Below are 13,300 nucleotides of genomic sequence, written 5' to 3'. Positions count from 1 at the left end.
CTGAAAAGAGCAGGTCGCAAAATACTATAATACTGTCGATGGCTGTTTGAACACAGCAGTGGAAAAAATAAAAGACTTGGAGCTTAGCATACAGTAAGCCCTGGAAAGTGGGTATTATTTCTTTACTAGTTGACCTACACCGTACAGATGGCGTCACCAGCTGATTGGCTTACTGAAGCAGTGACGTCATCACATAGTTAGAGTACACTGAGTGTGCCAGATCTAGAGCCATTCAGTCTATTCTTTTTTCTTTTTTTTTTCATTTCCGATTTCAGTTTTTTACCATAAGGGTTTTGTGTGGAAACTAAATTCCTATTCAAAATGTAGAAACACATTTAATAAGCCACTAGATGGCACATTTGCTTTGTTTTAGTTTCTTTACAATATTTGTTAATAAATTTTTGGGGCAGGTCTTGTGTTATTGACATATGGTTGCTACTGTGCATTGTGCTGGTTTATTTAAGGCATAAGCTATACTTGAGGAATAGATAAAAAATACAATTTAAGAAAGACTGAAGCCCCGCAAAATCCACATCATTTATTTATTTTAATTATTTTTGGGGCATTTAGGCCTTTATTAGACAGGACAGCTGAAGATAGGAAAGGGGAATGACATCCAGCAAAGGGCCACAGGTCAGAATTGAACTTATGGCCATTGTGATAAGGACTGAGCCTCTGTACATGGAGCGCATGCTCAACCAGGTGAGCTACCCAGGCACCCCCACATCTTTTATTTAAGTAATTGTAAGCTTTTTTTAAAGTATAATTCCACTTCTTTCAAAAGGTTCTGTGCAAACACAGCAGTAAAGCACTGTTAACTCTCTGTTTTAGGCATATGTAGTAATTCTCTACAACAAATGCTTATACTCCGAATGCAAAATGATTTGCTTACAGTATTTAAGTAAGATAAAAATAAACTTGAATTCAATATTTATGAGACATTGTGGGAAATGTGTGGGTGTGTGGTAATTCTTGAAAATGTACCTGATTTCTTGTAACCCGACAACATAATTCAATGAATCACATTTCTCACCTATTGTTGTTCCAGCTTCTTATTTAAAAAAAAAAACTTTGTTGGAATTCAGCTGTCTGATCTAATTGAATAAATCATCCTAAAGACAAATGAATATACAAATGTTGCAGTTTTACCCATCTAATCTCACTAGATGGCAATAGAGAACATAGAATTACAGTTTTAACCCTCATTTTGTGTCTATACGTATATAATGTATGTTTTCTATATTACCTGCTCCAAATCACACTACAAAGTTTTGAACAGCCGTAATTGGCTTTTCTAGGAAATATAAAACAAAAGCAGAAACCGTCTCCAGCCAACATATTTCTAATTATTAATGATCGTGCTTTTTTTCCTTTTTAAAGGAAGAGCTGTGGGTTCAAAGTCATACATGATTTCATTCAGTCACATGATGGTTTCTGCTTTTGTTTTATATTTCCTAGAAAAGCCAATTACAGCTGTATGTTTTTACTAAGAATTGTTAAAAATATCCAGTTAGTGCTTATGGGAAGAGTTGATAGTCACGCTAATAATGACTACAGGGGACAGCAAACAAGTGGCAATAAATAACTTCCTCTAAGTAGTAGTTAGTTTGACTTTATACCATTCAGTGAATTCCTGATTTGATCTATTGTAGTAAATCGGTATACATGATATGTGAAGTTTAAATTAAACTGTAAATTTCTACAATGGGGAAAGAGCAAAGCTAGAGAATAAGAGGCCAAGTCTGGACTATCCTCAGTGGGTCCTCCTGGTCCATCACTCTTTGTTGTGTTCACCCCACATTTTCGCCACTACTACATTTCCAAAGTGGCAAGTGCACATGTTGACAGTTGTACCCTTTGCATTGTGGGACGAGTCTGTATAAAAAGAGAGAAAGCGAATACAGCCAAAAGAGAAATCTTATGTGTGTGTGTGTGTGTGTGTGTGTGTCTGTTTGAATGTGAAGGTCACGATCAGTGCTTTCTTGGAGCAGTTTTTGTGATGCTCTCGCAGGAATGTAAGACCGGAACCCCCCGCATCGACCTTCTCATGTCCCAACTATCTACCATTGAATACAGATGGAGCTAAAGCCTCAGCCTCCTCTGATGGCTTAAGGGCTGCTCTGTGGTGTAGGGTGAACCAACAAATATGAGCTGAACCAAGCAGGAATGCGCCTGGCACCCTGTCTTTTTTCTAGGTGGTGGGGGGGGGGGGTCATAACTAGGGGAATGTGGTAAGAGGAGGGGAGGCTCTAATGAGACCCTGAAATCACTTAACAGAGACCAGGTGCTCTGTGTCTTGCTGTAGCAGTGCACTCCAGACAATAGAATGTCACTTTCAATTTACAAGAGCAAAGGAGGTCTGGACAAGGTCTAGATTTTGAATGCAAAATGTTTATTGAATAACAATGTTATTGCTTTGAGACAAATAAAATAGAACACATTTACAAATATAAAATATACATATAAAAACACATCATATTACCACAGTTTGCAAAAGAATAATGAAAAATAGCTACAATGCCCATATATATATATATATATATATATATATATATATATATATATATATATATTTCTTCCTGTACAAAAATAGTTCTATCTGCATACGTACTTTAATGTAACCTCTATATAATATTTAAATAAAGGAATTCATATATACACATACCTGCAATAAAAACAAATATAGATTGCACATGTTTTTGTACAAACAATTTCAAGTATATTTCAATCCATTGTGGACTGGCACATATCTCACAGAATCTAAGGCATTTTCCCTTATACAGTGTCCAAAACTTGATATAAACTGAGAGCTTCAGAGCTCTGTAGCCTATCTTCCTGTTTGGCATTGTGATGAGGATGTCTTTTCCTGATGATTCATTCAACTTTAAGTCCAAATATAAAAGTGCAGACAAGTACTGACAGTTTGGAGCATGGTGGTAAAATCCTTAGAGGATGGCACTTATCAATGTCCTGGCCTTGAGAAAGAAATGTGTAAGGTCCCAGAATGTTAGAAGAGAGTTCCCTCTTTAAGCTAGAGGATGTGTCCACTTTTCCAGGTATTAGCACTCTTCATTTCCCCCTGCCAAGCAGAGAGCAGCACCTGTAGTTCACTCCCAGCTGTGCCATCCAGTGTCTGTATGCCAGCTGCAGTTGTTTGCATGCTCTGCATCGCTGAGCTGCAAGGCTCAGCCTTTGGAGAAACTCAGTGCAGTCAGTCTTGCTCTGACTCAGTTCTCATGCCTTGAAAAAATGTGCTGGGAAATACTTGGCAGAAGTCTTAGGCATTTCAAGAATTTTAGGACAGAGAGAGGACGCTAACTCCCTCGCTTTTGTTCCCAACTCCTCTTGCGAAGTCCCGCTCATGTCTGTCTGAGGAGAGCCTCGAGCTTGTGAACTTGTGAGTCATTTATGCTCCACACGGGCCTCAGCCTGCCCTGCTCTAGCCTCAGTGTGACTCTGTTTGCTGGAAGTGACCGACGCCTCCGGCCGTATCCCTGCGGACTAATCTTGTGACTAGGGGCAATTCCGTTGTTATTTTTGAGCTCGTGCAGGCGGTGCGCGAGGTCGTGCACTGAGCAGGTGCCCAGCAGACAACCTGATCTTCTTGACTGGTTGGCTGAGTTTTTAGACCTCTTGGTTCGGACATTGAGGTCAGTGCTGGAGGACACAAGGAGAGAGAAGAGGGCATTAATCTATGCCGTTCACTCCTGAGTTGTTAATGGCTTATTATTATTCTCAGCTAACATTTTGTATTCCTTTTCTAGGACAAGCAGAATGCATTTAGATGTCTAAAAATTATATAATAGCCGAAGTTGGCTTTTAGGATTGCATGGTTACTGTTTTACCTGGAATGTGGCAGCAAAGTATCCCTGATATCTTCTGGTCTGACAAAGTACTCAGACTCTGCTGTCTTCACTACTGATGCACTGTCAAGATCCCGTCTCAGTCTGCTCCCTAGCCATATGCTTAGCCTGCGAGAGGAGGAAAAAAGAAGTCCATTAGTCTTGGGTAGATAATTCAGTGCACAGCTGTCACAGACTTGACATACTGTCATATCTTATATCAGATGAAAACATTTTGATTATTGAATTAAGTTCTTGTCAGTTAACTCACCTTTTTTTCAACTCTGGATTCACTTCAAGTTCCACACAGTGTGCTACTGTCGCCAGCAGACAACAAGAGAGGAAGGACTGGATGATCAATTGCATTTTGACTCCTGTGGAGAGTAGAGAAAACATTTGTTAGTTATGGTTTTATGCTATCAGTTTAACTTAATGAATTTCCTATTGTCCCTCAATGCATGTAAAACTCATATACAGTATTCCCACAAGTGCCACACTGGTACATGTTTACACAAGAGTCCAAAAGCCAAGTTATTTACACTTATCATTCATTTATTTAAAAAGTTAAGCTAAGGTCAAATTTTGCTCGGTTAAGTAAACCTCCAACCATGCTTTGGGCCCCTGACCAATAACGCAAAGGACAGTCTACCAATGAGGGGTCCAAAATAGGCTTAGCTCAAAAGTCAAACTAAAGTGCTGTTCAACTGACCTCATTAAAAAACAAAGCAAAATCAATTGCAACTAATAAACAATATATGATGTACTGCCTCTGTCAGATGCTTTAAACCTTTGTAGACGCACACATTAAGAGCTGAACTGCTTATATAACCAGACAGATAACCTGTCCTTGTCTCTACACTTGTGCCCTGACCTAAAAAAAAAAAAAAGCAAGGATAGATCCATCAGCTTGTAGCAAAGCAAATCACAGCAATATCTTCTTTAAAAGAAAGTGCACATACCTGTAATTCTATGATATTGTAGTCGGATGAGAAAGCTCTTCTTGTAGAGTCAGCTATAAAAGAGTACTCCACAGGTTTCTTGAAATTGCCACTGGTTCTGTAAGGCAGCTGTGTCACTCTGCTAATAGCTCCTACACACCAGACTGGGAGCCTTTATACAGGAGGTGGGAGGGGCTCATTGACTGACACACACACAGTCTCATCCTTTTCCCCACCCCATCCAGTACACTTCTGCAGTGCTGCTGTTCATGTAGTACAATGCAACACAGTAAAGAGGTCAAGAATTATAATCTAAAATTAAAATAGTTTTAGAATAAGTGCAGTGCTGCCAGCTACTGTTCAAATGAGAAAACAAAATTAGCTTTTTACAGCTCAGTATAAATGATGCATCAACAAAGTTTTACAATTCTCATAAAATGTATGTTTTATTTCAGTATGTGTATATGTTGGCAAAAAATCAATGGTACTGTCCAGTAAGTGTACAATGTGTTCGTCTCAGCTGACTGCTTTCTATAGCGGGGGTATTAGAAATCTAAGTAATCACAAAAGAAAAGGTTTAAACATTCATCTTGTTATATTTAAACTTTAAGGTCAGTTAGTTATAGTTTTTGTTAACGTTACTTTCAGTCCAATTGGCTAATTGTAGAAAATAAATGTTGAGGAATGTTTCCACAGTCTGCTTTTCAGGGCACTCCCCACAGTGAAGTTTCATGTCAGCTATGAAAGTACACTGGATGATGAATTTGAGATTTGGGAAAAGGGCAGCATTGAGTAACTGATTAAACATAGTAAGTATGCCCAACTGTAAACACAATACACTCAATGTATTTGTTTGTACAAAGCAAATACAGTATCTGACTCCGGACTTACCATGCCATTTATTTTAATATTTGGATAAATGCGAACTGGAATTTTACAATTTATCTAAAAATAAATCTTGAGTCAGAAAATGAACTTGAACAACAAGCTATGACGTATGAACAATATTGCCTTAGACATTTGTTTTAAATAGTTCTGCGGATTTGTTACTGTAATACATTATAAATAATATGACTTCACTTTTTGCCTTAGGAATGCATACACAAGAATATATTAGATGATAATGGGAGAGCCACCGAGTCGGGTTCATGGGGCAGATGTGGATAATAAGCCCCTAGGGAGACACATACACAGAAAATATCACATATAACACTTTAAGGAGGTTACAATTTTTTGTTTATCACAGTCTTTATCTTGCTGACAGCTAGTGTAGATCTATGTCTGTGTCTGAGATGAGCATTTTGTTATGAAGAGCTCATCTATACCTCATAAACACTGAGTATGTGATGCCAAAAAGATTGAAACCATATGCCCTTACAGTCAGTGTACGAAATGTTGTAAAGACCAGAGAAACACCATTTGGTTTTATCAGTGTAGAAATTCCACTGCCGAAATTTTCATGAGGTATGGTAAAAATTAGTTTTGTAAAGTGGGTCTAAGTAATGCTTTCAGTTTTGATTTTTGTTTCAGTTTCGACGAAGGGGAAAACCAGTCCCTTGGATTTTTTCAACATCATTTTACAAACACTCGACATTCCACTCTAGCATTTCAGCATCCCATAATTCATATCTTATTGTTTTTAGTCCCTGACTAAGTGTATTTATATCTCATGCGACCCAACTCAAAGAAAACATAAATGTCAAACACGTACTGTAAACCAGCAAATGTTTTGTAAGCACTTTGTAATGATAATTGCCTCCGGCAGATAAGTAATCCCCTTAGTTTACAACAAGAGATTGTGCAATCATGACAACATTCTGCTGTTGCTATTTAGCTCCTTTTATAGAAATATTTTGCTTGTCATCCATGTAGTTACTGTCGTAGGATGGATTTTTTTCAGCAGGTATGTGGGGCAGTAAAATTGAGCAACTAATTCCAGGAAAAAAAAGGGTGTCAAGCACAAGCTACACATTTGACAGATGAGTCATAATCATTTTAATGCCACGATGAGCCTAGACATGTTTGTCACCTGCTCTCCCATCATTCTTTTTTTTGGCTTTTCCACCTTTAATTTTTGACAGAACAGCTAGGTGAGAGAGAGGGGGAAGACATGCAGGAAATTGTCACAGGTCGGATTTGAACCCTGGACCTCTGCGTCAAGGCATAAACCTCTCAGTATGTGTGCGCCTGCTCTACCACTGATCCAACCCGGCCATCTTTCCCATCATTCTTGTGTAATTATAAACACTATATGCAACCACATGGTCTGCATTTTTTTTTCATGTTTTGGATCTGGTTCAACTATTTGACCATTTCTGCCTTCGTCTTCCTTTTACTAGCCAACCAAAACGGAGACAAACAAAACAACTAATTAGAAAGAGGTTGATAAGAGAGACGAAGAGTGAGAGAAAATGCAATTGCAATTGCTTGCAATGTTCCTGCTATTGTTGACAGTGACTGTGGTATTAGTACTGGTTGTCATGTGCTGTTCCCTGTGACAGCTTTTTCTGTTTTCATAAATATTCAATATTTTGCACTTATCGCTTGATTAATCCTGCCCCTCACATTATGTCAAATCACAAGCATGTTCATCTTATTAGAGAAACTTTAAAACAAGAAGTATTGTCTGTGACAGCACCAATAATATTTTATTCTTTTGTAGCACTCACCACAAAATTATGTGAAACATTATGAATATATTATTGGGTACATAATCAGCACACAAGTCCATCGGAAAAAAAAAATCTGATTATTATTATTTTGCAATTGGAGCAGCTTTGACATATTAAGACGATTTTTTTAGTTGTTGTGTATTTTAGTATAATTTGTTGTTTTGTTGTACTGGTGGCATACTTGACTAATGGTTGATTTGCAGTTAAAGTTGAGGAAGAAAATCTCCATACTGAAGTGTCCCTGGCATAAATCCTTATGATAAATCAAACTGATCATACTGAAAAAGAAGATGGAGAAGTAGCGTATTATTATTTCACCTGCTGAATACAACACTGATGCAAATATTCGACATTACTCTTTCAAAGTTGCTTTTCCATGTTATTTCTTACAGTTATCTACCTTTTCTGTGAGTATTTTTTTACAGTCATCCTTGACAATACTTTGAAGCAGCTTTTTTTCTAATTGGAGTTTTAGCTCCCAGGGAGTCTCCAGCAAATCAAGACATGTTGTAATTTCCCTTCTATTGCATTAACCAGGCAGTAATCATTGTTATGATTACACGTTTCCCACTATTGATATCAATATATTTCCCACAGTTACAGTAAAATATAGTTTTAGTTTGGCGTGGTGGTTGTGCCTGGTGTAAAAAAGGTAGGGACCCCCTGCTTTAGATCCAAAAAGAGCCCATGTTGGGACACAGTGCTGTATTTGTAAACTTAAGGGCCCACGCCCATGGATGTCTCCCGCTCCTACACGCAAGCGCAGTGACACTCCTGTCAAACATGGCTGTGCTTTGGAAGCAGGAAAAATGCTGAATTGTGTTGGTATATCTTGGGAAAGGCAGCAGACATGGCTAGATTTGCTGACTATTTTATTGTCGTGGGATACGATCAGGAGAAAGCCGGTAAGTTTTGGCGGCGGGGCGGCTGGCAGATTGAAACGCGGGGCTGAGGTTTGTGTCCAGGCCGTCAGTCGGTGTGTGATGATGTTGATGCTAGATAGCTTTGCGCTTAGCTTAGCCACACAGCTATTAGGCGAGACTGGAAACACGTTTTTTCTTCTTATAACCCGGCCAGATAGTGAATATCAGCCGGCGGGCATGTTTACAGATAAAGCACACATCTGATGGAAAGTCACCAGTGGATGTTTACACACGACAGATTGCAATATTTAAATTGGATCAATCGAAACTTTTCATGGATTCAAAATCTGTCACATCCTGTCCCTGTTGATCGTGCTCCAGGTCTGTGGGCTGGTTTCACTGCCAACTAAAGGGACACACTCGCTGAATAATTCTCACAAACGATCATTTAAAGCTAAATATTGCGACTCCTCGATCCTATTTGTTTTGCTGACACAAGCGAGGTCCAGTAGCCAGTGTTTGCATCCATGTTTTGCATTTTTGTTTTGTAAGCAGTGGTCTTGTTGCTACCCTATCCTGCACGCTCTGTTTGGGGTCTATTTTTACCCGCTGCAGTCGCACCTGTGAATGATTTGTAGTATTATATTTGTTTTTGCCGGAAGTGTGCTCAACTTTTTCATGATGGGCGTAACGTTATACAGCTGCGAGGAAAGGCAGTCCTTGTGCTCAGCCAGATTCTCTTCCTTCTTCTCCCTCTCCTCCCTCTCCACTTTTCTGCACTGAGTGCCTTCTTTCACATGTTATGCCTCAGGTCCAGCCGCACATTCTCTTCATCCAAGGAACAGCTTTGCACACATTTCTAATCATAAATAGATATGTAGATAAAAACCCTTTTTTATTGCACAGGTGTTGAGCCCTCACATGTCTAATTTTCCACATTCCAAAATAATTAATGGCATTTTGTAAATACTTAAAACCTCTCATTCGCGGGTGAGGTTCCAGTAATAACCGTTGCACAGTGAGGAGCCTGGAGAAAGTAAAAAATATTAACTTAATCTGCCATAAGGGAACAAATTAAAGATCCTATCCTCTTCAGTGGTGTCCATCCAACACTGTGGGTGTCAAATAGGAGCCAGAACATCTGAATCCTCTTAGTCACGATAACTTGCTATGCAGGTAACCAGTGTCTTTCATCAGCTCTGTGCATCCCAGCGCCAACTGACAAATGTATTTTTTTGTGCTCCAGGGACAAAATGTTCCTGGCATCACCAGATAAAGGATTCACATTCAGACAGTCTCAAGAAGACACAGGGACCAGTAGTTTAGTTTATTCTCCACTGGCCGCTATTGAGTATGGTGATGAAGTTGATAATAGAGAGAGCAAGCAATACAAGTCTGCCATCTCAGATTGCGGTTGATAAGGGCGCTGTGGCAGGCTTATGTCTCATCCACATGTAAGTCTGGAGGACACCACTCCTTATTGAATTGTATTTGGCTGCCTTTATGATGTTTTGCTGAGTATAATGTAGCGTATCAATTGTTGGTGTGGGTTAGAGCTCTGCGGAACATCCCTTGTTTGTAAGTGGGAGTGATTTTCTTAGAAATGTAAAATGAAAATGACTTAGATTTGAAATACAGAGGAAAATAAAATGACTTATTTTTTTTATTAGTTTATTTCTCTAACTATTCAGAGCCTTTGCCCAGTGAAGTTAACTTAAGCTAAGTTCCCACTACAAGACTTTCAAAGTTTCCACTCCCGCTGTACTATTCACACCACACAACTTGCTGTCTTTTTGTTTTGTTTCCACAATACCTGACTGACCTGGGGACATGGGCTCACACACACTACCAGATTTTTCACCAGAAGGAATCCCCAAGTCTAGTCTCCGAACTATGTTTTTTGTCACAAAAACACACGTGGGAAGTGACACGGGACATGACATAATAGCATATGTGAGACAGGATTTTTGGATGTCCGCCAGATCCTCCAGGATTTTGCGATGTCGCGATCGCAACAATTATTCAACCAATCACCATGAATTGGTGCGAATCGCAATTTTGACCAATCACCGCAATTTTTCCGCAAATTTGAGTCAGTATGTGACGCTTAGAGCCAGTAAGAACGGGTTGACGTAACACGCACGTCGCCAAATTCATTTCCTTGTTTCTGATATGAAGACGAGACGTGTGTGACTCGAACATCTCACATTTACCAACAAAACGTACAGCGAAAGACTGCAAAACATTTCAGATCGTCCTGCCAACCTGTACGCATTTTAACATCAATGTACGCTGTAACGTTTTTTCACTCTAAAGTCGCTGAAAGCTGCTGCTGTTTCAATCCTGTCGGCTATCTGCAGTGGGCGGGGCTGCTCACTTCCCCCCGCAACTGACACACACACACACACACACACACACACAAAAAAACCGGAGATGAGATGTACAGGATGACCTAAATTGAGGACAGTTACACTCGTTATTGTAAGTGCAATGATAAGTTAAAGTCCAATAAGTACTTTATTAAACCGTATGAATGTGTGTCCCAGGCCAGGTTAGGAAATTAACTAACAATGTAAAGATCAACAAGCTACTTACACATATGTTCAAATTTGATTAATTCAATAAATTATTATTTTTTGTCTTAAATCCACCAGCCATTTTCATATTATACCAACATTTGCAGCATCCTGAGCCTTTTCGGTAAGGTTACTAGGAAAACTCAGCCCAGAGTAATTTCATTCTCCCCAAAACAAGTTTCCTTTTTATTTTTAAAGAACTATACAAAAAAAAAAAAAAAATCAACTTTTTTTTTGCAACTTTCACTGTCTCTCCCAACTTCATTGCAACAAAAATACAAAAGACATTGCAACTTTTATCGCAATTCTTTACAAAAGCTCCCACAAAATCAGGGATTTTGGGCCGCAACAATCTCAAAAAAAGGCCGCGAAATCCTGGAGGGAATGAGATACAAGCGAACAAAAACTGTCTGCAAGCAGAAAATCAGGGCTAAAGTCCTGTAGTGGGCACTTACCATTATAGAAACCAGTCTGCTCACAGTAACATGCAGTAGGTCATCTAGGCCAGAGTTCTTCAACAGTAGGTCCCCTAGGGGGTCCTCAGAATTACTGCAAGGTGGCCACCAAATTATTGTTAAATTCTTTTTAAAGTTTTTTCAGTCCAGAAATATACTTTGCACATCTATAATGTGAAACAGGTGCGTCGGAGGGGGATGAGTAGGTCAAAAGTTGCAAAGAAACTCCTGCACACTATCTAACTTGCAAAAAAATAAATGTAATAGTAGGCAACGCTTCAGTACTAGACCATCATCTGGCAAAATGAATGAAGGGAGTTCCTTTGCCACTTTTGAAAGCTTTTTTAAAAAATTTAAATGTCTTAACATAAATGCAACATATTATTAGCAAATATAAATCAGCCTGTTTGTGGAAAAAAAAAAGACATTGATGATAGGCTTACTGGCCCATAGGTAAGGTGGTCACTAAGATCTACAGATGCAGTTAATCCTAAGGATTCACTGTCATGTGTATTTTAACATTAAAACATGATTTATAAAATCATACCAACAATTATTTTTATTGCTTAGTTTTCTGTGCACTAAAATGCTATGTATAAAGGCTTTGGGCTTTTATTGTAGGCCCAGTTAAATATGCAACTTAATTTGATAAAATATGCAGTAGGGGGTCCTTGCTCCATCCCTCTCTCAGATAAGGGGTCCTTGGCTTAAAAAATGTTGAAGACCCCTGATCTAGACTACCAATCTTTCCCGTCCACCTTGCTCGTTAATTATAACCAGGGATCCCTACCTGGGTCATTACCAAGCCTCCTGTGCTGCGCTGGCTTTTACTCCACCGGCCTGACCTAAATCTCAATATTAGATTACTATGGATCCATCAGTTGGCAACAATGCTAAGCATGCAATCTGTTGAGGAAAAGACCTAGTTCCAATTTGCAATGAATCAAAATTACACTGTAAAAAGCAAATCAGTCCCTGTATAATTAGAATCAATACCGATTTAATGAACTCCAATTTTAATTGTTAACCCTCTGGGGCAGATCATGTTTACTACATTAAACTATGTCATATACGACATGTATATGAAAAAATAATGACCTTTGCAATAAACAGAAAGCATTGCTTTTAAAGTAGGACAACCCTGGTGTGTAGAAGTAACAGTGTACAGAATTAGTGGTGATAACGCTTCTCTTTGACACACACACACACACACACACACACACACACACACACACACACACACACACACACACACAGACACACACACAGGGTGGTGTGGAGGTACAATACAATACAATGGGGTTGAAGTTGCAATAATATATAGTAAAGATGATACTAAAAGTATATTGTATAGCAAAGAAACAAAGTACTGTGAAATAAACATCTCTATATTGTGTTTATTACCTTGCAATTGCATGACCCAGTTTCATTGATTTGCTTATATTGGTCTTTTCTTTCCAAAGACTTTTTCCCTTTGAGAATGAATATAATTCCATAATATGCGTCTTCAGCAAGAACACTTGTGTGCTTGGTTTAGTAGACCGAGGTGACATAAAACAAACGGGGGGGGGGGGGGACAGTCAATGTAGGGCAACTTCTAAACATAGGCCGTAAAAGAAATGGACACAGCGATGCCATACACTGCGACAGAGACCAGTGAAGTCAATTAGAAGCACTTTTCTGGTGATGGCTGAGCGTTACTGCACAGCCTCAAACTGAGCTTGACGACGTAGATGTGACGTGAGCAACCTGTCTGAAATTTGTAAGTCTTCTGGTAGTTGTGCCAAGAGAAATCGCAATCATTCCGAATCTTGCAGAGACAGAGAGCGTGAGTAGGAGCTGTCCATGAGCGTAGGAGCAGGAGCAAAACGTTGCTGAAATATTTTGTTCCGATGCTTTCATGGACTCTATGGGCTTCTCCCTTGACTGTATGCCTCCACGTCCCCCCGATTTC

General features: G+C 39.1%; 3 protein-coding genes across 4 annotated transcripts in view; 2 read left to right on the top strand and 1 right to left on the bottom strand.

Moving 5' to 3' along the window:
- mical2a (microtubule associated monooxygenase, calponin and LIM domain containing 2a) overlaps nucleotides 1–13,300 on the top strand; it is an 858,504-nt gene that overhangs the window by 453,709 nt on the left and 391,495 nt on the right. The gene's annotated exons all lie outside the window — the stretch shown is intronic.
- adma (adrenomedullin a) lies at nucleotides 2,566–4,917 on the bottom strand. The gene is made up of 4 exons (XM_031324292.2): nucleotides 4,802–4,917; nucleotides 4,114–4,216; nucleotides 3,846–3,971; nucleotides 2,566–3,657 (listed from the first exon to the last, which is right to left on the bottom strand). Exons 2-4 carry the CDS (start codon nucleotides 4,206–4,208, stop codon nucleotides 3,360–3,362), a joined length of 519 nt encoding a protein of 172 aa, XP_031180152.1. The 5' UTR covers nucleotides 4,209–4,216; nucleotides 4,802–4,917; the 3' UTR covers nucleotides 2,566–3,359.
- Nucleotides 8,139–13,300, top strand: part of sbf2 (SET binding factor 2) — a 102,419-nt gene continuing 97,257 nt past the window's right edge. For both annotated transcript variants that reach the window (XM_031324222.2, XM_031324221.2), the window contains exon 1: nucleotides 8,139–8,357. In XM_031324222.2, coding sequence (XP_031180082.1) covers nucleotides 8,303–8,357 — 55 coding nt within the window. In that variant the 5' untranslated portion in view covers nucleotides 8,139–8,302. The remainder of the gene's footprint in view (nucleotides 8,358–13,300) is intronic.

This window comes from Sander lucioperca, chromosome 3, assembly GCF_008315115.2.
Source record: "Sander lucioperca isolate FBNREF2018 chromosome 3, SLUC_FBN_1.2, whole genome shotgun sequence".
NCBI lineage: Eukaryota > Metazoa > Chordata > Actinopteri > Perciformes > Percidae > Sander > Sander lucioperca.
Note: the sequence above shows the minus strand (reverse complement) of the source record. Positions and strands in the feature narration are given on the sequence as shown.